This window comes from Lagenorhynchus albirostris, chromosome 8, assembly GCF_949774975.1.
Source record: "Lagenorhynchus albirostris chromosome 8, mLagAlb1.1, whole genome shotgun sequence".
Classification (NCBI taxonomy): Eukaryota; Metazoa; Chordata; class Mammalia; order Artiodactyla; family Delphinidae; genus Lagenorhynchus; species Lagenorhynchus albirostris.
Genome location: NC_083102.1, coordinates 99459229 through 99485811, shown reverse-complemented (window position 1 = coordinate 99485811; position 26583 = coordinate 99459229). Strand labels below are relative to the sequence as shown.

General features: G+C 47.4%; 1 protein-coding gene across 13 annotated transcripts in view; it reads left to right on the top strand.

The window, feature by feature from the left end:
- EGFR (epidermal growth factor receptor) overlaps nt 1-26583 on the top strand; it is a 194465-nt gene that overhangs the window by 115772 nt on the left and 52110 nt on the right. For all 13 annotated transcript variants that reach the window (XR_009542090.1, XR_009542089.1, XR_009542087.1 and 10 more), the window contains exons 2-7: nt 14735-14886; nt 15982-16165; nt 19247-19381; nt 22898-22966; nt 23718-23836; nt 25147-25288. Coding sequence is in view for 5 of the 13 variants with exons in the window: in XM_060157499.1 (XP_060013482.1) it covers nt 14735-14886; nt 15982-16165; nt 19247-19381; nt 22898-22966; nt 23718-23836; nt 25147-25288 (801 nt within the window). In the remaining 8 variants the exon portion in view is untranslated. The remainder of the gene's footprint in view (nt 1-14734; nt 14887-15981; nt 16166-19246; nt 19382-22897; nt 22967-23717; nt 23837-25146; nt 25289-26583) is intronic.

The following is a 26583-nucleotide window of genomic DNA, read 5'->3' as shown; positions in this document are numbered from 1 at the left end:
ACAATTCCAGATAATCATGCCACAAAGATCTGGGTCTCATTAGGAGGGAGGGATGCTGGGAGGTGGCCCAGTCTGGCCTCCCCCAAACCAAAGAGCCACGGCTTTCTCTCGGCATCCTACAAACGATTCAAATTTTTCAGTAATTCTAAAACCTGATGTGTTCTTTCCATGCAAGGAAGTGTTACAGCATTTTCCAAAGGGGGAGGATCTCTATCCCTGCTCCTTTACCCTCTCATTCCCACCCCCTCACCAACACCCACACAACATCTGTAGTTCCTAAACGAAAAGCACAAATTATTGTACAACTTAACTGAGCTTACAAAGAAATGTTTGTGTAGGAAACTTTCTCGGCTTCAAGGAGAAAAGTCTGGTTTGCATGGCCATGCCACAGGGTAGAAATGGGTTCACTGGAGGCATTCCTGCAGCCCCACTGGGTAACCCCTTCTGCTGCCACCAGCCCCTTTCTGCAGATTGGACCACATGCCAGATCAAACAGCTTCATGATGAGTCCTCAAACCATAGAGCGCACACTTACAGCTTTTCGCTTCTCTGGTTACTGGCCTCAATAACCAGAGAGTCAGCTGAAAAAGCAAAAGATAAACAAACCCAAAAAGTACTTCAGGTTACAGATTACCAACTTACTGAAATAGGTCCATTGCACCTAGGCCCCCCGGCCATTTGAAAGACCTTGGACACCATCCTCACGTAGCACTGGCCTTGCAGGGACCTGCAGGGCCCCGGGTTGCCAGGAATGACTTGATGTCTGTCAGCATGTTCTGTCGGATTGAATGGGACAGCCCAAGAATCCGGGGCTGGCACGAGAACAAATAAAAAGTTTTCCCATCTCCTGGAGTGAATGGTTGAGCCTGGATTTGGTACTTAGACATAGAGTGCGGGTCAGCAGCTTTCACTTGCGGTGGTTTTCCAGACCCAGGTACTTTGCTCCAGCCCCGTCCCCCCACTGCTCTCCCTTAACGACCAGGAGTGACTTAGAGTCACAAGCAAACAGGCGGAGGCCGTCTTGGTGAAGCCTTGTAACTTCACTTACAGTACCTGCATTTTGCAAGACACTAACAATGATCAAAAGCAGCATAAGTGACTCCAGGAGATGAGTCTCCGATTTTCCCCAAGGGGAAAACATGCAAATAGTTTCCCACTAAGAGATGAGGAAACCCCACTCCAGGATTCTTTGGCCTAGAATTATCTTCATGGTGGAGCAGTTTCACCTTGGTCACTGAGCTTAAATGGAGGCTATTTTAGAAAGCTGAGCAAGGGAGAGAATCTTCTGTGAGTAAGAGAAAAGCAGAAGAGAGAAGTTGGAGGTAGGAATTGTTTCAAAAGAAGATACGAAGTGTGTTTTGTGAATCCCCTGTGTGAGTTATTTTTATGTGTTCCCTTGGGTAATCATGAAAAATGCAGCAAGGAGGGCAATGATAAGTTTTCTTGTCTGTTATTCTAACAGACCATGTGTTTGGAAGACATCACTCTGGTTAAATCCCAACTACATTCAGTCAGAAAGTGGGCTTTCAACAACAGAATCCTGTACCTGCAGTCAGGAGCAAATCCAATTCCATTAGGCCAGGAGGATGTAATAGAAACTCAAACCTAAGAGAGACCCAAGCAAGGAAAACGACTTCCTCATCCAAGCCTGAGAGGAATTTACGGTCAGCCCTACTATTAATAGATGCAGTGGAGATTCCATTTTCATTGCCCAACTGCCATTTTAGTTATTAAACTTAAAGGAGTGAAGCAAGTCTGCTGAAAACTCATATATGATGTTAGTACAGATAGTAGTTTAGCAATATTTATTCAGCCCTTATTGCTTGCTGAATTTCTCAGCGTAATAAGCTAAAAGGGAAGCCAAAGGAAACAGCATGTTTGCTGTCGTTCTCGGGTGACATATTATTCTTTAAAGAGACAGGATGTGCTGTGAAACAACAGAACGCTTTCACCACCCAAGTATGAGCAAGTGCACATCCACAGAGGCAGCCGGGGCTGAGAAACCAGGACAGGAGGAGAAGCTGATGGGGAAGCCTCTCTGGAGGGTGTAGCTGTGAAGGGAGACCACACACGTGGAATTCCCAAGAGCACTTGGGAGGTGGAGTCAGGGTGGGGAAAGCACTGCGGTGAGAACAGCAGTGAGAGGCTACTGTTGTCTTCAGTATCTGCAGGGCCAGTTGCATCTGTGTTAAGTCAGAGGAAATTATCATGGGTCTAGCTTCAGATCAGTGTCAGGACTAATTCTGGGATAGAGTTGTAAGTCAGGAGTGGGCTGCTACGCAAACTCTCTTAGCAAGATTAAAACTCTTAGTCACTCAGAAAGACCAGCAGGACTTGATAACCATTTGTGGTGAATAGGGAAAAAGCCAGGGTTCCTGGATATGGAGTTCTTATGGATGTCCAGTTCTTTTTTTTTTTAACATCTTTATTGGAGTACAGTTGCTTTACAATGGTGTGTTAGTTTCTGCTGTACAACAAAGTGAATCAGGGCTTCCCTGGTGGAGCAGTGGTTAAGAATCCACCTGCCAATGCAGGGGACACGGGTTCAAGCCCTGGTCCGGGAAGATCCCACATGTCGCGGAGCAACTAAGCAACAAGAGAAGCCACCGCAACAAAGAGTAGCCCCCGCTCGCCACAAATACAGAAAGCCCGTGTGCAGCAACAAAGACCCAACTCAGCCAAAAATAAATAAATTTATTTAAAAAAAAAAAGTGAATCAGCTCTACGTATACATATATCCCCATATCCCCTCCCTCTTGCTGATGTCCAGTTCTAAGAGTAGATGACGTAGCTTTGCACAGAACCGTAACCTCACCGCCCCAAACACATAAATGACAGCTTCCAGCCCCGCACTTCCTTATACGTTCTTAGTACCGTATATCTTCATTTCCTCTATTTAGCTGAGGATAAAATAGGAAGGGCTTAACCCTAAGAAAACCCTTCTGGAGTTTGGCCTTGGAGCAAAATGACTCACTTTAACCAGGTTTATCTTCTAGAAAGTACAGAATAAAGGGAATTCTAATCACGTGCTTCCCCACCTTCTGTCAGGCCTTCCTCTAAAACAGAGATTGGCAAAGTACAGCCCAGGGGCCAAATCCAGCTGCTGCCTGTTTTGCAAATAAAGTTTTATTGGCGCACGGTGGGGCCTGGCTGGCATTGCTTGTTGTCTGTGGCTGTCACAGCAGGGTTGAGTGTTGGGACAGAGGCCCTGTCATCTGCAAACCCAGAAATATTTACTCTGGGTGTTTTCAGAAAAAGTTTGCCAGCCCCTGCTCTGGACCAGCATACAGGATGCTTCAGACTGTATTTTCTGGACTCAGACCTGCAGGGTGAGAGGCAGCTCTGGTTGGCATCACTCGTTCATGCATTTTTCCAGGCACGTGACCCATCTAATAGCAGATGCTTCTGTAGGAAAACTATTACCTTGAATTGCTAGCTCCTCGTGGAGAGCTCATATGTTCTAGAAACAGTAGTATCTGAGCAAAATCAAGATTCTTCTGTGGCAGAAAGTTGGCTCCGGCTTCTTCTGAGTTAACTTAGAAGTTTTTAGTGATTTCTGAGTCAGTATTTCCTAGTCACTGAGCCCAGGAATTGGGGTGGGCTTTGGGTCACACTGCAAACCAAGGAAAGAGAGGCTGCAGGCCTCCCCCACTGGGACCATTTTAAAATGAAACTTAAAAGGAATATTTAAATTAAGTAGGAGTAAGTGAAAAAAATGGTGCATTTTAAAACAAGCGTTAATTGAAAACGTGCATACACACAGCACACAAATCCAACCGCACTTACAAAACCACCACAAAGGGTCAGGCGAGGCTCTCTTCTAAATGAAAAATAACAACAGCAGAGAATGTTCTGAGCAGAAAGCTGGAGCCCTCCTCAGGGAGTTCGTCTAAAAGGCGCACAGTAGGTGTGGCCTCCTCAGCCTTAAGTGCCGGCACAGACCCCCTGGTCAGATACGGGCCCAGATGCCCCCGCTTTCAAGCCCTGGGCTCGTCCCCGTGGCCCGTTAGCTGTGGTCAGTGTCAACTGCCCCTTGCCTCAGTACAGGAGCCATGGCTGCTCACCAGGCCACAGACGGCCACGTGAGCAGAAGGCGGAGGGGTCAGCCTCTGGGAGTGCTTGGAAGGAAGGAAGCAATTCATTGGACTGGACCCAGTCCAGATTTAACTCAGATTCGAGTCGTAGTAATATTTACTGAGTCTACCACGTGTCACTGCATCCTCCCAAGAGTCCCTATTTTATAGGTGAAGAAAAGGAGCCTCAATGTGATGGAGAAGTGACCTCCGTAGTGGTGGGACCAGAGTTCTTATCCAGTCCTCATGGCTCCAGGGCCGTTGGTCATTGACAAGTCATTGTAAAAGTCGGTGGGGGTTGGGGGGCGGTTGACTTGCCCCTTTTCTGACTTTTCAAATCCTTTATGACCTGAGTAGGAAAGCACTGGTTCAAATAGTTGTGCTGAGGACCCGACATGTTTCAGTAACTTTAAAAAACAGGCAAGCGGCAGACTCTGCTCGTGGGTGAAATCAAGCCCATCGTCTTTTTAGGGAGATTACTTTTCTCCTTTCACCGCTTCTGATTTGTTCCCAGCAGCAAAAAGGATACGATGACTCCCCCGCAGAGAGCAATTCCAACCTGAAGCAGCACAGTGCAAGTTCAGACTAGAGAAGTGACTTAGAAATCTCGGCCGTGTTAGCTTTGTCCCCTCCACACGCGCCCCCCCAATCCACCCTTTCCCAAGCAGCACCCCCGTAGACCGGCCTCCTTCTGCACCTCTGCTTCCTTTCCGTGATCCCCGTTCCTGTAGGTTCCCCCGCAGGAGTGTCAGAGGTCCTCTGTGACCTCCTGCGTATCGTCTCCTCTGGGCTTTCCTGCGGTTCTGCAAAGGCCGCCTTTGGAAGTCTTCACACAGCAAAGGCCGGGCGGATCCCAGACGCCACGGGGCAGCTGAGCAACTAGACCTAGCCTTACCGTGGCCCGTGCTGCCCAGGGAGCACAGCGGGCGGTGCTGGGAGCATCTCGGTTTTCAGAAGAAAACACTGTTGTCATGGCCTCTCCCGGTGTCTTAGTGATTACTCCCTTCTTTGGATTTTCGTTGTCGTCATTTGCTTTGGGTTTTTGTTTTTTGTTGTGGTGGGGGGTTTGGGTTTGGGTTTTTTCCTAATGCTCATGAGTAAACCAGCTTAAATGTGTGCATGTTTAGAGAGATGACCTTGAAACACAGTTGTGCCCTAGAGACTGATTTCTTTAAAACATGAGTAATAATAGATGAAAAAATTTAAAAGGACATTCAGACCATCTTGGGGTGGAGGGTAGGCACGCACAGCCGCATAGAACCCAAACACAGTGCTTCTGCAGAGAAATACTTGCCGGAAAGGTCCTTACCCCCCATTCTGGATTGGAAACCTTTTATTTCCTTGCAAATTACAAATCTTTTCCAGAATTTCCTTCAATAAGAAGAATGCATGGAGAAGTGATGCGTAGAGATAACTGTAAAGAACCCAGGAAGGATCACTTGTATCCCCAGGTGGCCCAGAGGAGGGGAATGCAGCGGGGGAAGGAGGAATGGACGAAACCTTATTTTCTTCGTGTAGCAGATTGTGTGACTGGGTACAGTGAAGTACCAAGCCCAGCACCTGGCCCGTGTAGGCAGCCTGCTCTGTACTGGGAGCGTGGGGTAGCGTGGCTTCATTTGCTTGACGGTGAGAAACGCGAGGACCGTTCCCGGGTGGCTCACGGTTGGCGACGTCTCCTCTTGCCGACCTGGGTTCCTTCAGCGGCTCTGCACCGCTTGGCTGTGGGATGTCCTGTGATTCTTTCATAGGTAAAGTCATCTCCCCAAAGGACTGACGCATTTCTTCACGGCAGTGAGCACTTCGGATTCATTCCTGGCAACTGTTATAGAACCATTTTATTAAATATGAGATAGGTTTTAGTTGAAGAAGTGAATGATAAGAAAAACAAACAGCCCTCGTGGCCCTGGTGCAGACCACAGAGCAGGAGGGAACCAACCCTCGCTCGGTGGCCAGCGACACCCAAGGTGATGGCTCCCCAGGCCAGGGCGCTCCTAGGCCAGGCTGGGATGAGTTCCAGGGGGACAGCTCCCACTGCGGGGCGTGTTACCCAGCCTTTGTCATTAGAGGGAGTCATGCAGGCCTGAGCAGAATGGAAAGCAGAAGGGATGTGAGTTGGGTGGGGACGTGTCAGCCTTGCCCCGCCGTACCTCCGCGCCATCTTGCTGGGAATGACACCCATTGTGAGCTCGCCACAACCTTCCTGCCGCTTTCTGCTCACCAGGTCTCTGCTGAAGAGGGTCAGGCCGAGTCAGAGGTGAGAGGTGGTGAGGGACAGCGTGCAGTCTTAAGTCAGACTCTGAACCGTCACGTCACGTTTTGACCCTGGTTTCGAGCAGTGGTCTTTGACACCAACCCCGTCTGGCATTTTACATTTCCCACTTCCTTAACCAGCCCTCCTCTGGGCTTTCCTCTGTGCTAACCACCCGCGTCCCCTTTTCCACCCCACCCCCTGTCCCTCCCTGCTCTTTCAAGTCTCCTAGCTTTCGGATGGGCAGACCATCCCATTCCAGTGGGTGCTTCGGCGGGGAGAGAGGATAACTAGCCCTTCCTCGTCCAGGTGACGGGCAGGTCTCCGCGGTCGCCTTCTTGAGGAAGAGCTTTGCAAACTGTCATTGCAACTGTGCAGTGTCCAGTACTAATCTTACCGTGGACTCTGTGCTGCCCCACACCGGTCGGGCTGAAGTCATCACCCGGGAACGCGACGGGGCTCTGAAGAAATGGGTCAGAAGCACCAAAATCGCTGTGCGGGCAAAGCGTCCAAGCAGTGGTCTGGCCAGCGGACCTTTGGAGGGGAAGTGGCATTACTCACTTCAGAAGTATGCCTGTGTGCAGAGAGAGAGCCCTGGGCATGAGTAAGCAATAGTCAGTCCCCAGCCAGGAGATTAGAAAAACAGAACCCGGGTCGGGAGGAGGCGCTTACTCACAATATATCTAGAAAGGAACAGCCAGACACACTAAAGTCACTCGTGTTATATTTCCATATATAAACCAAATCCAGCCTTCTGTCCTTTCCTCAGTGCACCCTGCTCAACATTCAACATTCAATCAAGGAACACTCCAGTCCCATAGAGGTCTAGTTCTGTGTTACCTGATACAGATTCTGATGTATAATCTGACATGTTTCGTTCATCCAGCCATGAATTTTCATTCAGTACATGTCCATGTATTTAAAATACAGATGACCAGAGACAGAACGTGTTGCCAAGTACTCCAAAGAGATGTATAGGACTGAATGAATAAAAGATGAGTATGGCTTTCTGAAATCTTCTCCGGTCCAAACCCATTCCTGGTATTCCAGAATAGGTACAATTCATTTCTGATCTACCAGCCATTCAACTACCTATAAAAATGGAATTGATGGTCAGCCCTGTGATTCAAGATTTTTCATGTCCATTGTCAGGACCATTCTCTGGACAGCATCCTATAAAAATGAAAAGGGATATCTTTAACTTCAGAATTTTAAAGCATCCCAAATTTCCACACAACTCATCAAATTCTGTGGAGTGCATTTAAAAAAGAAATCCTGGGGGGGTAAGTGGGGGGATAGTTTGCTGGTATCCTTGAAGACACATAGGCAGAAACAGACTGCAGTGGTTTGGCTACTGTGAAGACTGCTATGGTGAAGCCTTAGTGTCAGACGTGATTTGTATTTCGAGAGATTTGTGATTTATGAAGCACGTTCATGTCCACGATCTCATTACTTCCCACAACTACCCTGTCAAATGCATCAAGCTGGTCTGATTTCAACCAGCGGGAACACCGAGACCCAGAGAGTTGCGATAACTGGCTGGAGATCATCCCATAATGATACATCACCATCTTCACAGTGATAGGGCAGATGTTTGATGCTGTCACTGGAAACCTTCCACAATCCCTCCCGGGCCTTCCTGGGATTCATAAACATCAGTTAACTCCCAAGAAAGCGGATATATTATGCACAGGTGTCCTAACTCAGTATATTTTTTAAAAGTCGTAAACTGGGCTTGGGCTTATTTTCATGGCTAGGAGGAGGATCAGGAGGAAGGAAGTCAACCAGTTTGGGTGTTCTGTGCCTCAACTCAAAAATAAAATAGGTGTCATTTGAAAGTCTTCTGCTTGTGAACTTAATTAGAGCTACCTGAGTTTGCAAATGTGTTGGACGTGCCGAGGCTTGGCATGTTTAGTCCAATAGGCATATTACAGTGCACGTGGCAAATCATCAAGTATTTAAGAGGACTTTCTGAGTATTACATGTGCATACTGCAAGTTGCAGTGTAGATCGAAATTCAGTTTGACAACAGTCTTTGGATGCCTACAAACTGAGAACTATTTATTAGTTATGAGATCAAATATGATCAAATAAGGAACTCCTGATAAAATATAAAGTGTTGGAAAATAAAGAAACATCTTTTTCAAAATCATAATGAGACTTTTCCCCTTCCACACAACCTTTGATTAAACACACAGTGAAAACTTAAATACTGTTTTGTATTAACGCTTACTATTCTCCCAATTATTTCATTATAACTGAACCGTAGATCTAGTTTCCTACCAACTGTTGTGTGTATTACATAAGTTTCACAGGCTAGTCAGGTGCCGTAATCACAATTTATAACATTTTTCTATGGGATAAACTTACTCTCTGCTCCCCGAAATGGAAAAATGTATTGATAGATCAGGAAGAAAATGGAACTTGGGAACTCTTCACTTCTGTCATCATCTGAGGAGATACCATGTGTGTGCACTGCATGGCGTTTCCCAGGGGCTGCCGTATGCAGCTGTTCTGAACAACACTGATGTGCTCAAGCTGCAGCTTACTCGCCTTTCTAACACTTTCTATATATAGTACTTCATTCAGTTATTTCTAATTTTTTTTTTTTTTTTTTTTTTTGCATTACGCAGGCCTCTCACTGTTGTGGCCTCTCCCGTTGCGGAGCACAGGCTCCGGACACGCAGGCTCAGCGGCCATGGCTCACGGGCCCAGCCGCTCCACGGCATGTGGGATCTTCCCGGACCAGGGCACGAACCTGCATCCCCTGCATCGGCAGGCGGACTCTCAACCACTGCGCCACCTTGGAAGCCCCTATTTCTAATTTTTAAACCGCTTTCATAAAGCCGTTTAACATGCAAAACTTTGAAAATCATTTCTCCATTTTTATGAAGTGTATTTTATTATAAATGTCCTTCTTTTGGCCTTGTTCAACACAGATTTTTGTAAATTATCTCCTCGATGATGTTTTATTATAAAGGACTATATGGTCACTATAGAAAATTTGAAAAATGGAGAAACTGTAAGGAGGAAATAAGAAAAACCCAGAATCCCACTATTCATAAAAGACTGTTGTTAACAGCGTTTGGTGTATTTTCCTCCTGTCATATTTCTGTGCATTTTTGAATAGTTGAAATGTATATACATGCACGTTTTGAAATTGCCACCATAATACAGTTTCAATAAGGCAAAAGAAATGATAAATCCTGATACGATGAAACCTCTAGCAAACTCGGAGTATCTTTTCCTTATTTAGTTTTAAATCCATTATGTAAATATCTTATTTGAGATTTCCTTAAACCTTTTCAGGATGAAAGTGGGCAAAATCTTCCTCTGGCTTTTAAAGCTTAATCAAATATGTTACCTAGCCTAGAAAGATTTTACGATAACCCTCCAGGAAGTTGTGAGGACTGGCAGTCTTCTGAGACATCCTGTGTCCTCCTCCACCACCACCAGACACACGGAAACAGGAGAGGCAGAGGGACCCGTGTCAAGTCATCCAAGACTTTGGTCACGTGGCCACCATTGACCCATTGCTTCCACGTCTAAAATGTAAATGCAACATGTGTATTCACATCCCAGCAGTCAGTCCAATGAGATATATCTGTACATATTCCACCTCTCCCCATTCTGTGTGTGTATTTGCATAAACAAATACTAATTTTAAGTAGTGATAAATGCTAAGAAGAAAAATCAGGAAAATGTGATAGAATGCAATGGTGGGGACTTAAGCTATTCTGGTTCCAGACAGGCTTTTCTGAAGGGATGTCATGTCCATTGAGTTGGAATCTCAGTGATAAAAAGGGAGACAAAGATGCAAAGAGCTGGGGAGAAAGGGAAGAGCATTCCAAGCAGATGGAACAGACCTGAAGGGAGCAGGAACCTGGCGCCGGGGAGAAATGGGGGCAGGGGGGTGTGTCGGGGGAGAACATACGTGGCTGGGCCGGTGGACGGGGGAGGGAGCCTGAGAGGATGTGGGGAGGCCGCGGGCAGGGGCCCGTCCCGTGTTCTGATGATACTGGGAAACCTAGATCGTTCAAACCAAGAGCAGTGCAATGTGATTTCTGCTTCAAAATGAGGTGCTCTTTGGAAAACGGGGTAACAGTAAAAACAGACAAGTTCGGAGAAGGGGATAGATTGGCAACAGCCCAGTGACTTTGGTTGCAGTTGAAGTGTAGAGAAAACAAATTAAACCAATTATGAGTTTACTTAGGCAATTCCACAAGCGTCTAAGTGGATTTGGAGAAATCTGGAGAAACCTGTTTTCATGTTGTGTCTTAATCAGCCATACACATTTGCCCGGGCTTGTGGGCAAAGAGAAGGGCCCACTCCCACACTGACACAGGAAAGCCACAGGCTCTCCCCCTCACATCAGGGGTATCTCAAGACTTAAAGGAGGCAGATTGTTTTATTTTCAGTTAAGATAGTTTGGGGGGTTCTTGAGAAAACGAACAGCCTGACTCTGGATCAGCTCTCAGTGTCCGAGTGTAATACGCAGATAACTTCCCGTAAGACTCCCTGGAAGCCACGTGAAGCCCGGCACCAGGATGAATCTCAGAAACGCCTGCTGTGCAGGGGACCTGACACCAAAGGACGGTGCAGCGTGATTCCAGGAGAACGAGGTCCCCAAACAGGCAGAACTATTCTAAGTGAAAACAGATCACGGTGTGTGGTGTCTGGGGCAGGGATTGTTGGGGCGGGGCTGTGAGGGAGCTCCTAGGGTAACCGTGATGTTCCAGGGGTAACAGGTTACACGGGTGCATGCATTTGTTGAAACTCATCAATGCTACACTTAAGACTGATTATCTCACTGTTTGTGATATTACCTCGACAACAGCTGTCCACTCATGTTGAACTGTAACCAGTGGCATGTCAGGGTGAAGGGTACCGACATCTGTACCTTACTTTAAAATGCATCAAAAAAATAAGATGGATAGCTACGTGATAAAGTAAACGTAGTAAAATGCTACTTTAAGGATGTTCACAGTACAATTCTTTTAGCTCTTCTGTCCGTTTATGAATCGTCGTAATAAACTGTGAAGGTGAAAAGCTAAGTGCTTTGCAGGGCCCTACTGTTCTTGGTTCAGTAGGATTTGTCTTCACATTTGCAGGAGGGAGAGCAAATCCCTAGTATGCTGTACGGAGCTTGACACAAACACTTTTAATTGTCTGGTTTTCAACTTCATAGCCCTAAGGTCATATTAAATTTCTATTTGAATCAATTGCTTAAATATGCCTAAATGCATATTTTAATGAAATTCTTAATGTACAATGTATTTCTTTTTCTTTCTTCTTAGGATTGGATAAATATTCTTCAGGCAAAGAATAAAGTAACTCTGTTTAATGCCCAGTATTTGAGTAAGCCAATGGGCAGATTCAAACATGCCCAGTTCAGACAGCACCTTAGGACAAGGACACGTCCACAGGGGCCCCCAACGTCTGTCCAGAGGCACCTCATGTCAAACAACCGTCACAGTTCCCAGTAGTTAGCTGTAGCAAAAGAAAGTTGAAGCTTTTGTGTTCATTCCATCCTCAGAACCATTCTGGGAGGCCAAAATTGTTTTCACCAAGTCAGTACTTGAGGAAAGCGTGGCGTAGAGCTCGGGGAAGTCGTTCAGTGTTGCATAGGGATGAAGGGCTGACCAAGAAACTTTCTCCTGGCTGAGCTACGGGCTCTCACTCTTGCAGTTTTGTCTTAAATCTGCCTCACTAGTTAGTGATGTTTACTTTTTAATATGACTGATTCAATATTCTCACATTGAAATTTTCTCACTGCTTTATATTACGTAACATGAGATATTTGGTATAAAGGTGGAACCAAGATTATACTTTGTTCAGTCAAGAAACCTAGGCCAGGCCATTCCCATCCTCACCCTAGATTTGCTGGCTCCTTCTGGGCACATGACAGCGGAAGCCTCAGAAGAAACAGCCTTGTAAAATTTTCTTTTGATACTTTAGTAATTAACCCCAGAACAGAACTCAAGATGGACTTGCCTTAAACTGAATCAAATAGATGTCAACTGCTTTTTCTCAAGGATAAACATGTTGGACAGTTGGACAATTTTTTGCCATTATCAAAAAATAAATCAACATCTTGCCTGACAGTTTAGGTCTATTTCCTCAAAATAGGTTTTCCAAAGCGGAACATCATGACATGGAATTTAAGCATATTTATTTGTTTACACAGGTTGTCCAGTTGCTTCTCAGAAATGTTTTACAAATTAGCCTTCCTATCCATAATGTGTAATGTTGCTATTATCTTCCAGATACAGGATCTTTTATGAATGTAAAAGTAATTCATACTAATTGTAAACAGTGAAGGGTCATGGTAGGTATTCATCAAATAAATACTCGTTCAGCACTTTTTGAATGAGTGAATGACAACACAATTACAGTCTTCTTGCAATTATTTTCTTCTATAACAGGCTAAACTGACATGGCATGTTTTCCTTTTCTACTGATGAAAGTCACTTTTGCGTGATTTAATAATAAAAATTCTTTGGTTCAGCGAAGAGAAATTTACAAGCTAGTACCCCTGATCCTTTAAAATGAAAGTAGATGGGATTGTTTTCATCCTTCCGTGTACAGAAGAAACGCTTCAGAACTGCGCTCCAACACCCAGTTCTAGTCAATACTGGTCACCTGGCTGGTGTGAAGGGCATGATGGTTACTTGGGGCTCCCTAGACCAGAGCTGACCAGTTAGGCTGAAATTTAGAGACCATGGTCTGTCAGCTGGAAGGCAGCTTTTGTTCCAAGGTGTGCCGACAGAAAGGTCACCCTTTATCGTCAAAACCCTGTACCTCCGTTGGTGGTGGCATCTTTAAGGTCCTCAGAATTGGGAAATCAGTCTGGCCCCATCCACGTGCATTGCAGCCAACTGTGTACAGCGGTTCCAACTTGAGGTTCCCGTCAGAGCGGTCCACACTCCTGGGTGAACGCAGCCAGAGGTGTTGGGTCCATCCCATGTTATGGTTGGAAGAGTGATGGAATCACTGTGCCCTGGAGCCCCTGCCGGGGGGCTCTGTCTTGTGGGCCGTCGCAGTTCCCGTGTGAACGTTCTCTCTACCACCAGATTTGAATGAGACCACAGAAGGGGAAAAGAGGGAAATCCCCACACAGTTAAAGAGGAAGTAAGGGTTGCTTCATATTTACTGTTGGTGTAAATGCTTTGCATTGATTGTGTGGTATCTGAACACGGGCTCGCTGCCGTGGCACTAAAATGCAAGAGCGGACGGTGATGCTCTCCGGAACACTTCTGTGGGGAGGGGACGAAGGACCTATCAAAGAGGAATGAAGACTTGAGGAGAGTTCCTGAAGGGAGTCCCTGCATATTGACTCTGGCCTTGGTGTTGTTCTCAACCACCTGGTTGCAGGTTGCATCCGTGGAAGAGCCTGGCCTGGTCTGAATCTAACTTCCAAAGCCAGGGGCCATATTTCTTCACTTACGATAATTTGGGTTCAAAGTACAGTCCCTTAACAGCTCCCTGCTTCAAAAGGCCCGAACCTCTTTGTTTTCTTATGCTTGCCTGTACATGTTGTTCAAAGAGCTAGGTTTATAAACATGGCTTTATTATAATCCTCTCCTTTGCTTTTAAAGATAGACTACCAAACGTATTTTCATAGTCTAACTTTGTCCCCTAATTTAAAATGTTTTCCTATATTAAGTTTGATACCTGAAAACGTCAGGGAGTTAACCGTGCCAAGGCCACATCCCGGCAGGGGATGCAAAACCCTTGTACCTGCGCCTGGGTGGGTGGGCTCCTTGGAGTGTAGGCAAACACAAAGGTGTGTGGTTTCTTAGTAGCTGAGTGTGTTTTTTAAATATATGTTTTCATGTCGTCATTTTCTAAATGTTATATAATATTTGATTTCATTCTTTGGTGCATTCGTTTAGAATATCTTTCATCTCCAGCCAGTGGGTTTCAATTTACACTCTTGTCATTGATTTTAGATTGTACAATGTTATGGTCAGAAAATACGTTTGTAAATATTCTTTGAGCACGCAATAACGTGACATGCAATTTTTTGCAAAGTAAAAAGTTCATTATATAGTTGTTAACTCATCATTGTAATGCTGAGTTGCATATTATGATATATTTTTTGTTTACTAAAGCTCTTATAGACTGTTTTATCTTAAAGATTTTCACAGAATTCCCATCTATTGCCCCTTGAACTTTTAACAGTTTTAAACAATTCCACGCATTATAGAGATGAACTAGTCCTTATTATGAACTGCACCTTATATAAACTTTTAAACATTTTTTGTCGCATTTGTCCTGAGTGGCCTTCGATCAGAATATGTCGTAAGTCACTGAAGTGTGCAGTTAGTTGAAGATTGCGAATATCGTTTTACTTTAGTTTTGCTCTTCTACTTGGCATTTCATGTGATACCTTTTTTCCTCTTGTTTCCAGTTTGCCAAGGGACAAGTAACAAGCTCACCCAGTTGGGCACTTTTGAAGACCACTTTCTCAGCCTCCAGAGGATGTTCAATAACTGTGAGGTGGTCCTTGGGAATTTGGAAATTACCTACATGCAAAGTAGTTACAACCTTTCTTTCCTAAAGGTTAGTTCAATGAATTTGATTCTTACCCAAATATAGTAGAAGTAAATATAAGTAGATAAAGGCCTTGGCAGAATTTAACTGGCAGTGTATTTACTTTTGCTGTGGCAATTATAAGTCCTAGGGACCTACACATGCAAGTTTTATGAAAAGGCCACTTTACCAGCTAGGGTCAAGTTATAGCTATAAAAGAACAACCAAGAGAAACAGACTGGTCTGGCATTCAGTGATCATCGTGGACACTAATCTTTTAACCATCACTTCAACCATGGTATCCTGACATACTGGCTCTTTTAAAAAAAGAAAAAAAAAAAGGAAAAAACTCCTGCTTTGTAGCATTTGTCTATTTCCTGGGTATAAATACCCCCACCATGGTTGATTTCCAGCTACCAAGAGTTTAACAACTCATTCACAAAATTCCCAAATGTTTCACAGTAGGCTCTAACGAGCCAATGGGAATCAGCCCTGAAGGCTTCTGAGTTTGGTGTAAACTTAGGATTTGATTGGTTTTCTTCTGGGTTTGTTTGGTTTTTTTTTAATAGGAAAACCTGCAAGACAGATAGAAAATAAATTATAAAACATTTCCATTTTCATCTCAGTGTGTTGAACAGCAAGCAAAATGAAAGTCACAGCATTCCTAAGTAATACACATGGTCCTTTGTTATTGTTATCAAGCTCAAGAGGCAAAAATGCAGGAATCAGGGCTTCCCTGGTGGCGCAGTGGTTGAGAGTCCGCCTGCCGATGCAGGGGACGCGGGTTCGTGCCCCGGTCCGGGTAGATCCCACATGCCGCGGAGCGGCTGGGCCCGTGAGCCATGGCCGCTGAGCCTGCGCGTCCGGAGCCTGTGCTCTGCAACGGGAGAGGCCACAACAGTGAGAGGCCTGCGTATAGTAAAAACAAAAACAAACGAAAAAAATGCAGGAATCATTGTAAATTCTGTCACCTCCCATGGGATCCAGTGGTAACCACCTGCATGCTTTGCATCTGTCAAACACTCCTGTTCAGCTCGGTGTCCTGGGCTCTCTGGACCCGTTTCAGATCTTGCATTTGTGAGTTCCTCAAAAGAGAAATAATATGTTTATGTTTTATCTCCTTAGACCATCCAGGAGGTTGCTGGCTATGTACTCATTGCCCTCAACACAGTGGAGACGATTCCTTTGGAAAAGCTGCAGATCATCAGAGGAAATGTGCTCTATGAAAACACCCATGCCTTAGCGGTCTTATCCAACTACGGTGCAAATAAAACGGGACTGAGGGAGTTGCCCATGAGAAACTTACAGGGTGAGAGGCCAGGGAATGGGGAAGCTATAAATGCAGAGAGTGACCTCGGATGGTACTCAGCAGACTTGGTGCTTTTCTGAATTCCATTCAGAGAAGACATTTATTCATCAGACACAGATGTATTTGCGTGCCAGCCATGTGCAAGATACAGCAGGTGGAAGTCGCTAAGAAGATAGTAGATGGTGGGGTGGGAAGGGAAGATTTAAGCCAAGTACCAGTTCTCCCTGGTTCGTGGAAAAGTATCCAGGGAGTTCGTAAAAAGTGGTAAAGGTTCCGGAAAAAAGAGTATGACCAGGTGACCGGAGCTGGAATGCTTAGGTAGTCTGCCAGTCTTACTACCTGGACCTCAGGTATAAGGGACATACATTAAAAAAATCAACCCTTATTTGAGACGTTTTCCAAATTAATGCTGATATCCAGAAAGCCATTTTTAAGTTAAGGATAGGGAATAAAGGTATTACAGGAGAAGTTTGAATTCTCGTGAGGAGGGCACTTGTGTGAGTTCTGTGAGAGGAAACTACAGAAGATGAAGAAAAGACGTCAAGTTGATTTTTAAAAATTGAGGGTAACAGTGATCGTGCCCTCACCATGCAGCAGGTGCAGGGCCAGCTGTGTTAAAGTGGTAACTTCACTTAATGCCCACAGCCTTCCTTGAAAGCCAGTGGTAGCTCTGCCACTTTACAGATAAAGAAATGGTGGCAAAGTAACCCTCCTGAAGTCCCACATGAGCGAAAGGACGGCCGGGGATGGCCACCCAGTCTGTGCCCCCAGAGCCCTTGCCTTCGCATCTTCCACGCAGCTCTGATGAGCTGGGGGGCCGACCCCAAATGGGGGATGAGAGCAGAGGATGCACGACAGAGTGAGGGTGCTGGGCAGGGAGGGGCCTGGTCCCAGGCCGCGGTGCTGGGGTGGCTGAGTGTCCAAGCCCCACGGAGCCTGACGTCTGCTGTCCAGGTTGCCTCCTGGGCTCTGCATTCAGGAGGCGGCCTTAGGGCTTCCCACACCCTCGCCTGCTGGGCGCAGCTCTGGCGCTGGGTTGTGCTGTCCGTGCTCGGTTGTGCTCCGCCTGCCTGGATGCCCATCTTGCCTCATGCTGTCGCTGTCTCGTGGCGACAGGCAGAGGCGGGTGGGAGCGGACTGGCGGGTTCCAGCCCCGGCTCCATTGCTCACCAGCCAGGCACCCGGGAGCGTGTTCTCTGTGTCTTCAAAAATGGGGATGGGGCTTCCCTGGTGGCGCAGTGGTTGCGAGTCTGCCTGCCGATGCAGGGAACACGGGTTCGTGTCCCGGTCCGGGAAGACCCCACATGCCGCGGAGCGGCTGGGCCCGTGAGCCATGGCCGCTGAGCCTGTGCATCCGGAGCCTGTGCTCTGCAATGGGAGAGGCCACAACAGTGAGAGGCCCGCATATAGCAAAAAAAAAAAAAAGGGGGATGAACGATGGTGACAGACTTCCGAGGGTGGCTGAGAAGACTAAGTGAATTACTCCAGATAAAGCGCTGGGCAGACGTTTCTTCGCCTGGTATTATTTCCGTTGAAGGTATTGGGGTAGTATCAATCCCGATTATTTCATGTTATTAAATAATCCTCTAATGTGGGTTACTGGACGAGAATTACACACTGTTATTGATAAGTAATGCGGGCCTCTGCTCCTCGCCACGCTGCCCGCGGCTTCTGTCGGGCCCTCGGCCTCCCCGCTGGTGCTCTCCTGGCCCCTGATCTGTCGTCCCGAGGGTCCCGCTGCCCTGACGTCTCTCTTCTGCGTCTCCAGTGCTGACCTCTCATCAGTTTATCCCTTGACTCTGGCTCCCTCCTGGTGAACGTTTTCACTTGGTTGTCCTGCTGCCGTCTCTGACTTCGCATCCAAAGCTCCCTTTCCGACCCCCCAGCCTGCCTCTGTAGCCCCCGCCCCACCCCACACCCCCACCCCCCCCACCCCCCCACCCCCACCACACCCCACACCCCACCCCTGTCTGCCGAAGGAACCGCCCCCCTGAGCCCTCGGGGCCTGTGCTGCGGTTGTATGTCCACTGGAGCCCGCAGCGCCCGCCCTCCCTCAGGTTCCTCCACGTGCTGCCGCCGTCAGCCTTCAGGAAATGTCATTCTTTCCATCAGCCTCAGAGAGCTTCCCAGGGAGAACCCTTCCTCTGCCACATCCTTTTACCGCTGTGGGATGCTGGGCATTTACCTATGTATCTAGATTTGAGTTACAGCCAGAGAACCGTGTGAGGATTAGCTCAGGTCATGTGTATAGCCCAACTGGCCCCTGTTGTGGGTCGTGGTCCACTGTGGACGTGAGGTCATTAACTGTGTCTCCCACGCAGGTCGCTTCTTAGAAAGGGACCAACAGAAATCACTCATCTCCGCTGACCCCGCAGCTCTTGGTGCTGTGCTCTGTGTACACAAGTCATTCAGGAAATGTTTACACAAATGTCATGGATAAAACACTTGTCCTGTGCTCAGGCTTGACTTTTCATATCACCCCTGATTTTTCATGTCCTCCCAGCTCTTCCTTTGAACAGTTGAACAGGTTTACATCTTGGCATTCCCGGCGCCCGTCCCGTCTCTTCCTCACACGTACACACCCTTCTGCTGCACCTCACTCCCACCCCCTTTTCTCCAATGAAATACTGCCAAAGCCCCTCACAGCATCCTCCCTTCCACCCGCCCTTCCTGTTGCATCTGCCCTTTCGCATCGTCATCACACGGTCATTCCAGTTCTGCCCTTTCACATCGTCATCACACGGTCATTCCGGTCCAGCCCAGACCAACCTCCCCGGGAACCACCGACTCACGGTACACTTGTCGTTTATGCTAAGTGACTAAAGCATTATCTTCTTTCCTCCCCATATTTCGAAATTCTGATCATTCACGGTTCAAAGACCCAGGGCAGGGGAACCCTGACTCTTCCACAGAGGAGTCCATCAGGTTATTTTCCACTGCCCCCGGTGAAGTTCCGAGGGGAGTCTCGTTTGCAGGTTGCCATCTTTTAGCAGAAGGCAAAACGTGAAGAGACGCATGCATACTTCAGGAGAATTTAGGAGAGATGGCGCGTGTGTTCATGGTGGTTCCTTTCTCACGCAGAGATCCTGCAAGGCGCCGTGCGATTCAGCAACAACCCTGTCCTCTGCAACATGGACACCGTCCAGTGGAGGGACATCGTCAACGCCGACTTTCTAAGCAATATGTCGATTGAATTTCAGAGCCAGCTGAGCAGATGTAAGTGTTCCACATGACCCCTGCCCCCAACCTGCAGCTCTTAAGGTGGGCAGAGCTGTGGAGCTGGGGTGGGGATCAGGAAAGCAGAGTTAACATTACGTTACAATAATCTAATACAAAAGTAAATATTGATAGTAAACAGATTATATGCTCACTAGAAGACAGAGGGGAAAAAAACCTGTTTTTCATGGTGACACCTCCCCTGCTGGCAGATCACCCGCCCCCACCCCCACCCCAGGACAGCTAAGCCCTCATGGGGCATTGAGAAGAGCCCGGCCTGTCACCCCTGGCGAGGGGGCTTCTCACGTCTTGTGTGAGGAGACTGCCTAGGCTTTTGTGAGCTTCTGACTTGCTGCTGAGACTCAAAGTAGCGCCAGGCCCTCTGGAAGCTTTGGGGCTGAGCTCTGTCCTCCTGCTGCCGGGCCTGGGCACTCCTACATGGAGCCCTGCAGCAAAATTGGGGAGCGTACGGTGACGAGTTTGTCCATATTTAGTGCCCGTTACCTAGTCCCTGCCATTCATCAGTAAAGCAGCCCATGCAGGGGAGAGGCTGGCCAGGGCCAGGCTGCAGGTCAGGGCTGCCCCATTAGCGCTGTTGGCAGTGGGAAACTCCGAGGACTCTAAGCTCCGCTTAGCCGGCTGCCTTCCTGATCTCGCTGACCTTTCGGTCTTGAAAATAAGAAGCCATCGTCGTTTCCTGTTTCTGTTTCTCTACAACTATGCAGTGGATGCGTGGGTGTTTGTTTTTGCTTTTGGGGGGGTTTGGAGGGTTTTTTTGGTCTCAGAATTTGGAGATGATACGGATCTTAAAAATCAACTGGAGGGCTTCCCTGGTGGCGCAGTGGTTGAGAGTCCGCCTGCTGATGCAGGGGACGCGGGTTCCTGCCCCGGTCCGAGAAGATCCCACATGCCGCGGAGCGGCTGGGCCCGTGAGCCATGGCCGCTGAACCTGCGCGTCCGGAGCCTGTGCTCCGCAACGGGAGAGGCCACGACAGTGAGAGGCCCACGTACCGCAAAAAAAAAAAAAAAAAAAAAGCAACCGGAGCTGCTTTGTTTTTTCTTTGATTTGATTGATTGATTATGATAAAATACCCTTAACATAAAATTTACCATCGTAATCATCATTTTTTAAAAATAAGGACCTTTTTTCCTTTTGTGTATTTTTGTGGTGAACTTTTTTTCTTTAATATTCTTTATTTTATTTATTTATCTTGGTTGTGCTGGTCTTAGTCGTGGCAGGTGGGCTCCTTAGTTGCGGCTCACTGGCTCCTTCAGTTGTGACACGTGTGCTCCTTAGTTGCGGCTCACAGGCTCCTTAGTTGTGTCATGTGAACTCTTAGTTGCGGCATGCATGTAGGATCTAGCTCTCTGACCAGGAGTAGAACCCACATCCTCTGCATTGGAAGGCAGGTTCTTTACCTCTGTGCCACCAGGGGAGTCCCCATCTTAACCTTTTTTTTTTTTTTCGGTACATGGGCCTTGTTTATAATAAATTTTGAGAGCAACTTATGTATTTAAAAAGAAGAGATTGGTTAAATAAATTGTGGTTCAGCCATGCCATTAAAAATTCATGTTAGGTAGAAAGATATTTACTTTTTTTTCAGGTTTTTCTCTTTTTTTTTAAATTTATTTATCTATTTTTGGCTGCTTTGGGTCTTCGTTGCTGCGCACGGGCCTTCTCTAGTTGCAGCAAGCAGGGGCTACTCTTCGTTGCGGTGCGCGGGCTTCTCATCGCGGTGGCTTCTCTTGTTGTGGAGCACGGGCTCTAGGCGCGCGGGCTTCGGTAGTTGTGGTGCACGGGCTTCAGTAGTTGTGGCTGTCAGTCTGTAGTGCACAGGCTCAGTAGTTGTGGCGCACGGGCTTAGTTGCTCTGTGGCATGTGGGATCTTCCCAGACCAGGGATCGAACCCACGTACCCTGCATTGGCAGGTGTATTCTTAACCTCTGCGCCACCAGGGGAGTCCCAGAAGGACATTTTAAAGGCATGGAAAAATTGTCATAACGTTTTATCCGTTTTTTTTTTAAGTTATAATACAGTGTGTAGTGTGATATTAATTCTTATATGTAGATATACTTATATGCCTATATTGATTACCTCTGGATAGTCTCATTTCTTCTTCTTGCTTTTTTCTATTATCTGTATTTTAAATAATGTCTAATTCTTTTTTTGTCACAGAAGGTTAAGAATAGAATCATAAGCAGACTTTGAATCCCTTGATTGGCAGATGTTTTCCTGTGTTACAGAAAGATGCCATTAAACGTTTTTATTTTAAATATTTTCTTTTATAAACATATTATATGCTTATAATAGAAATTTGGAAAATATGGGGAAGTATAAGGTAAAAACGAAAGATAACGTGATATCATTGTACAGACACAACCACTTTGAACGTATCTATGTGTTACTCTGGCTCTTTCCTCTTAAGTTTCTTTCTCTCTTTCTGTCTCCATCTGTCTCTCTTCACAATGTACAACCCGCACCATCCATTTGGGGCTCGTCCTCCCATCCTTCAGGATTCTGAGAAGTACCAGCATTGCGCTGATGCCTTTCACCCCTGGGAGCGATTGTAAACCTTGTCGGTCTTATTGAAGGGGTGCCCTGGTCCAACAATCACTTGGCAAATCGTCAGCTCTTCTGTTTGAAACCGAAATTCTCCCAGAGACTGAATTCTTCCTGACTGTGGGAGACTTTGGGACACATGTTAAGTCCCTTGGTTACTGTGTCTTTGCGATGGAAGTGATCTGCATGGCTGATCTCTTTCTAACAAATTTGGTGGTCAGCTCTTCTCTCTGTCTGTATATAGAACACTTGGTCCTCAGACTTCTTAATGCCGATGAAAACAGAACACAACTAATGAGATTAAAACCCTTAGTAGCTGTCATTTATAGTCAATCATTTACAAAAACTGCACGAATGGATTGGTCCATTACAGATATTTTCAGACAGTAACTTGCAAATTCATAGCTGAAGTTTTAGATCATCAACGAGGTGACACAGACCATGCACGTCCTACCCTTTGTGTGGCATCCAGGCCTCTCTCTCTTTGGCGTGGAGTCTGGGAGTATTTATTTACAGGACCCCAACTCCTGGGATCACTGAGGATTGGACACGGCACGAATGTGGTTGGTACATACCCATCCCCCCAGATGAGGCATCCTTAACATCATTGTGGGAGATGCCGGAAAATTCTCCAAGCCTAAGCAGATTTGAAATGTGGACCCATGAGTCCATTTAAATCCCAGTTTTCATGGCCTGTGACAAGTCAATAATCGCTCTCCTCCTCAGTTTCCACAACTGAAATGTCAATAAAAGCAGTACCTGGTTCTTTCTTTTTTCTCATGAGAGTCTTTTTTAAATCATCTTACAAACCAACCAGTTGAACAAACAGAATAAGAAATTTGAAAGCACTTCCTTGTTTCTAGGATGTGGCTTTGCCTAGGGCCTTGAGAAGGGGCCATCAGTTTCTTGTTCCCTTTCCCTAAAATATGAATTTAACGATTACGTTTATATTTTAGGCCCAAAGTGTGATCCAGTCTGTCTTAATGGAAGCTGCTGGGGTGCAGGGAAGGAGAACTGCCAGAAACGTGAGTCGGGGAGCAGAGTTTCACTGGCCATCTTCTCCCCTTACACTTGCATTTGTTTTCCCTTTGAAGACTCCGAAAGCATTGTTGATTTTAAGGCCCTGTCGTAAGTCAGTGCAAGTGGGCCACCCGTGTACCAGCCATTCTCTGAACAGTATGTTTGGCAGGTTTTCCTGGGAAGGGGGGCTTGTCTGTGTTACCTGAGTCATGGCATCTCTTACGTCCTCGCCTCTCCTGCCGCCCCCCTCTCTTGAGTACCCACCTCCAGAGAAGCAAGAGTAGCTTCTTCTTCAAGGGGGTTTTTCTGCGGGAATCCTAGTTCGGGAGCGTGAACGGCCAAGGAATCTGGGACGTGTCATCTTGAAAACTTTAAGTCTAATTGTGATGTGACTGTTACGTCCTTTTAAACACTACTTTCTGGCAGGCGTCATGCTATCTGTACATGCTTTCTGTTACCCACCCCCAAACTCAATTCTCATCGGTATCTAATTTAGCAGTCTGAAAGTCCAGAGTTGGTCTGAGTCAGTTCTCCTAAGTGATGAGAAACAAGTAGAAAAAAAAAAAAATACAGTAAGAAAGATCAAGACTCCGTTGAATTTAGCAGAATGTGAATGTTGGGGAACTTAAGCCGCAGAATCACCAGATTGATCCATCTTTCATCCGCTGTTTGCAAGTGCTCTGCGAGGTGCCGGGGAAGGCATCCTTCCTCCCTCCCGAACCCTTCAGCTCACGGATGGCCTCTGCTTCTTTCCAGTGACCAAAGTCATCTGTGCCCAGCAGTGTTCCGGGCGCTGCCGCGGCAGGTCCCCCAGCGACTGCTGCCATAGCCAGTGTGCCGCCGGCTGCACGGGGCCGCGGGAGAGTGACTGCCTGGTAATACCCACCCCAGCGGCTTCTCTGGCCCGAGATTCAGAGAGCCTTCCTGTGACTGGACTGTACTGACTGACGTCTGTAGCCGCAGGGCTGACAAAGCATCTTTTAGTGTCCTGCCTTCCTTCACCCCTTACTTGGTGACCTTGGGCAACTTATGTGACCTCTCCATGCCTCGGTTTCCTTGTCTGACAGTGGTGGAGAGTAAAGTACCTGCCCGTTAAGTGCTCTAAACGGCACAGTGTGTGTGGCCTCCATACCCAGGACCTGGGCATAGAATGAGCCAAACTACGAACTGTGTGTTATGGGCCCCTAATGTCTCCTGTGGCCAGCACCCGCCTCGTCTCACTGGTTACTGCTCCACTCGATTCTCATGACAAACCTAGGGCGCTGATGCCGCAGGGACCCCTAAGATGTGTACGGAGAAGTTAAGGGGCCACACAGACCCCGAGCGGCAGGACAGCTGCGACTCCGTTTGTGCCTTTTGCCCCTAAAGCCTCTGCTCTTTCCACCTCGGCTCAGAGACCTCCTGCGCATATCCCTTCACGCCCACCCCCCACCTCCTCGCCCCCCGTGGGGTCCCGATGCCCTCGCTGTTGTCCCTGTTCCTGCAGAAAGCTCAAGCGAGACCTAGTGTCCCCGTGGGCCGCGGGGGCCACACATCTGATCGTGGGCGCCTTGTGAGTCCCGAGACACCAGGGCGGACAGACGGGGTCCCAGAGTCAGAGCTGAGCGAGCTCCAGGCTGGGAGACTCACCTTGGATGGGATCCAAAAGAGTCTGTTTTTCAGGAACAGGGAGGCTAAAGTTCCAGAGGCTGGACAGGCCCCCCAGGCTTTGGACTCGGCTGGTCTGGGCCGGTCCTGATGTGCGGCTGGAAGGAGACGGCCCGAGGCTGCTGGTCAGGGCCCCTCTGTGCGTGGTCTGGTCCCCTCTGCACCACACCCCCTAGTCCAGGTTCTCTGCGTTTGGCAATAAATTCTAAAATGTATCCTCAAGTGCCGTTTAGGAGGGAAACCTGACGTAAGTTAGGCCGAAGAATAATTTCACCGTAGAGTTAACTACTCTCGTGTGTGTACTCCTGCCTTGTTTTGAAAGTTAACGGAGACGTATTTTTCCCTCATCATAATCCGTAAACTCTGACAGCTGGGACAGTGGATTTAAGAAAAACCATGCTTATAAGAGAAAGGTCTTTCTGACTCTACCGAGAGTACTTTGCTAGACGTGTGTGCTCTGACCAAACACCTGGACGCAGAGAACCGCAGCCGCAGCTCCCCGCACGGAGTCTAACAGCCGCCGCCCCTCCCCTGACAGGTCTGCCGCAGGTTCCGGGACGGAGCCACGTGCAAGGACACATGCCCGCCACTCATGCTGTACGACCCCACCACCTACGAGATGAAAGTCAACCCGCTGGGGAAGTACAGCTTCGGCGCCACCTGTGTCAGGAAGTGTCCCCGTGAGTGCCCCTCGTGGGGACCCTTTCGTTGTCAGGCACCCCGTTACCTGTTCTGTCTCCTGCTGGCATCCCCGCGTCCCCCGCTCACGTGTCCTTGGGTCCCCGTGTCCGCCTCAGCGTCAGGCAGGTGAGGGGACGGCTGCTGCTCCGACCTCGAGTCAGTTCTTGTGTCCTGAGCCCCAGCCGTGGTCGCCCAGAATATCCCATCGTCTGATGGGCACAGACCCATGACCACTGGGCCATTTTCCCGTTTAGCTCTTTGCAGGTGTTTAAAAGGCCTAAGTTAGAGAGTAGTTAGAAGACCTGCCTTCTTTAGTGGTTAAACATCTGGTGAAGGTTGTGCCCTTAGGAATACTGCAGAGGGGTTTTTGCTTGTCAGTTGGCTTTGTTTAATCATTTGGGCTTGGGTTTTGCTTAGTTCAATTTGTGCTTTACAGATGACTCTGGTATTTAGGGAAATGGCAACATGAATTATTTCGTGGTAGAGGAAGTGTAGAATTGTCTCATTAAATTGTTTTAGAAACCAATCTTGATTTCCAAGAGGGAAGATGAAGGAAAAAGAAAAAAATGTTTGAGAACAATTGTGAGGGGGAGGTTTGCCCTACCAGATCTGTGAACATGAAATTTTATCAATTTGGAACAGAAAAAAGAACACACAACTAGAATAATAAACCACCGTAAGGTAAAGGACAAGCGAAGAAAAATTCGCCACAGTCATGACACAGACATATACTCTTTGAGAGACAGCTTAACGGGCAGAGTTCAAAGTCCACAGGAAACCACTCAGAGCCTCAGAGAACGAAAGTAGACAGTTTTCAGAAGGAAAATGACAAATGCCCAGCAAATAGGTTTGAGGATCCACTTGGGAAAGTTGCAAGGAACACATAGAGTTCCTGAAAAGTATAGACTGATATTTGTGTTAATAGGTTATTAACCCAAACACGGCAGCCACGAGACAGTGACCGGCGTCGGGGCTGGTGCCAAGCATGGGCACCGCCACCCACGGTGGCCGGAGGGGATGAGGGCAGCCCCGGGTGTGGCAGCCCCAGTGGAAGCGTGGTCTTTGTGTAGCTTCCCATTTTTTAATCAATAGTCAAGCTTCAAGCGCAAGTCCTGAAGGGAGACCCTACGGGAACACAGGCTGCAGGGAGGGGGGGAACACGGTGACCAGCGAGCAGGCAGCACCCCGAGCAGCCCGGCACTGCGCCTGGCGGGGAGGCCCTGAGAACCCGTGAACCCCGCATCCCTCTCTGCTTGCAGCCTTTCATTCTTTGTCCTTAAAGTAAACAAAACCA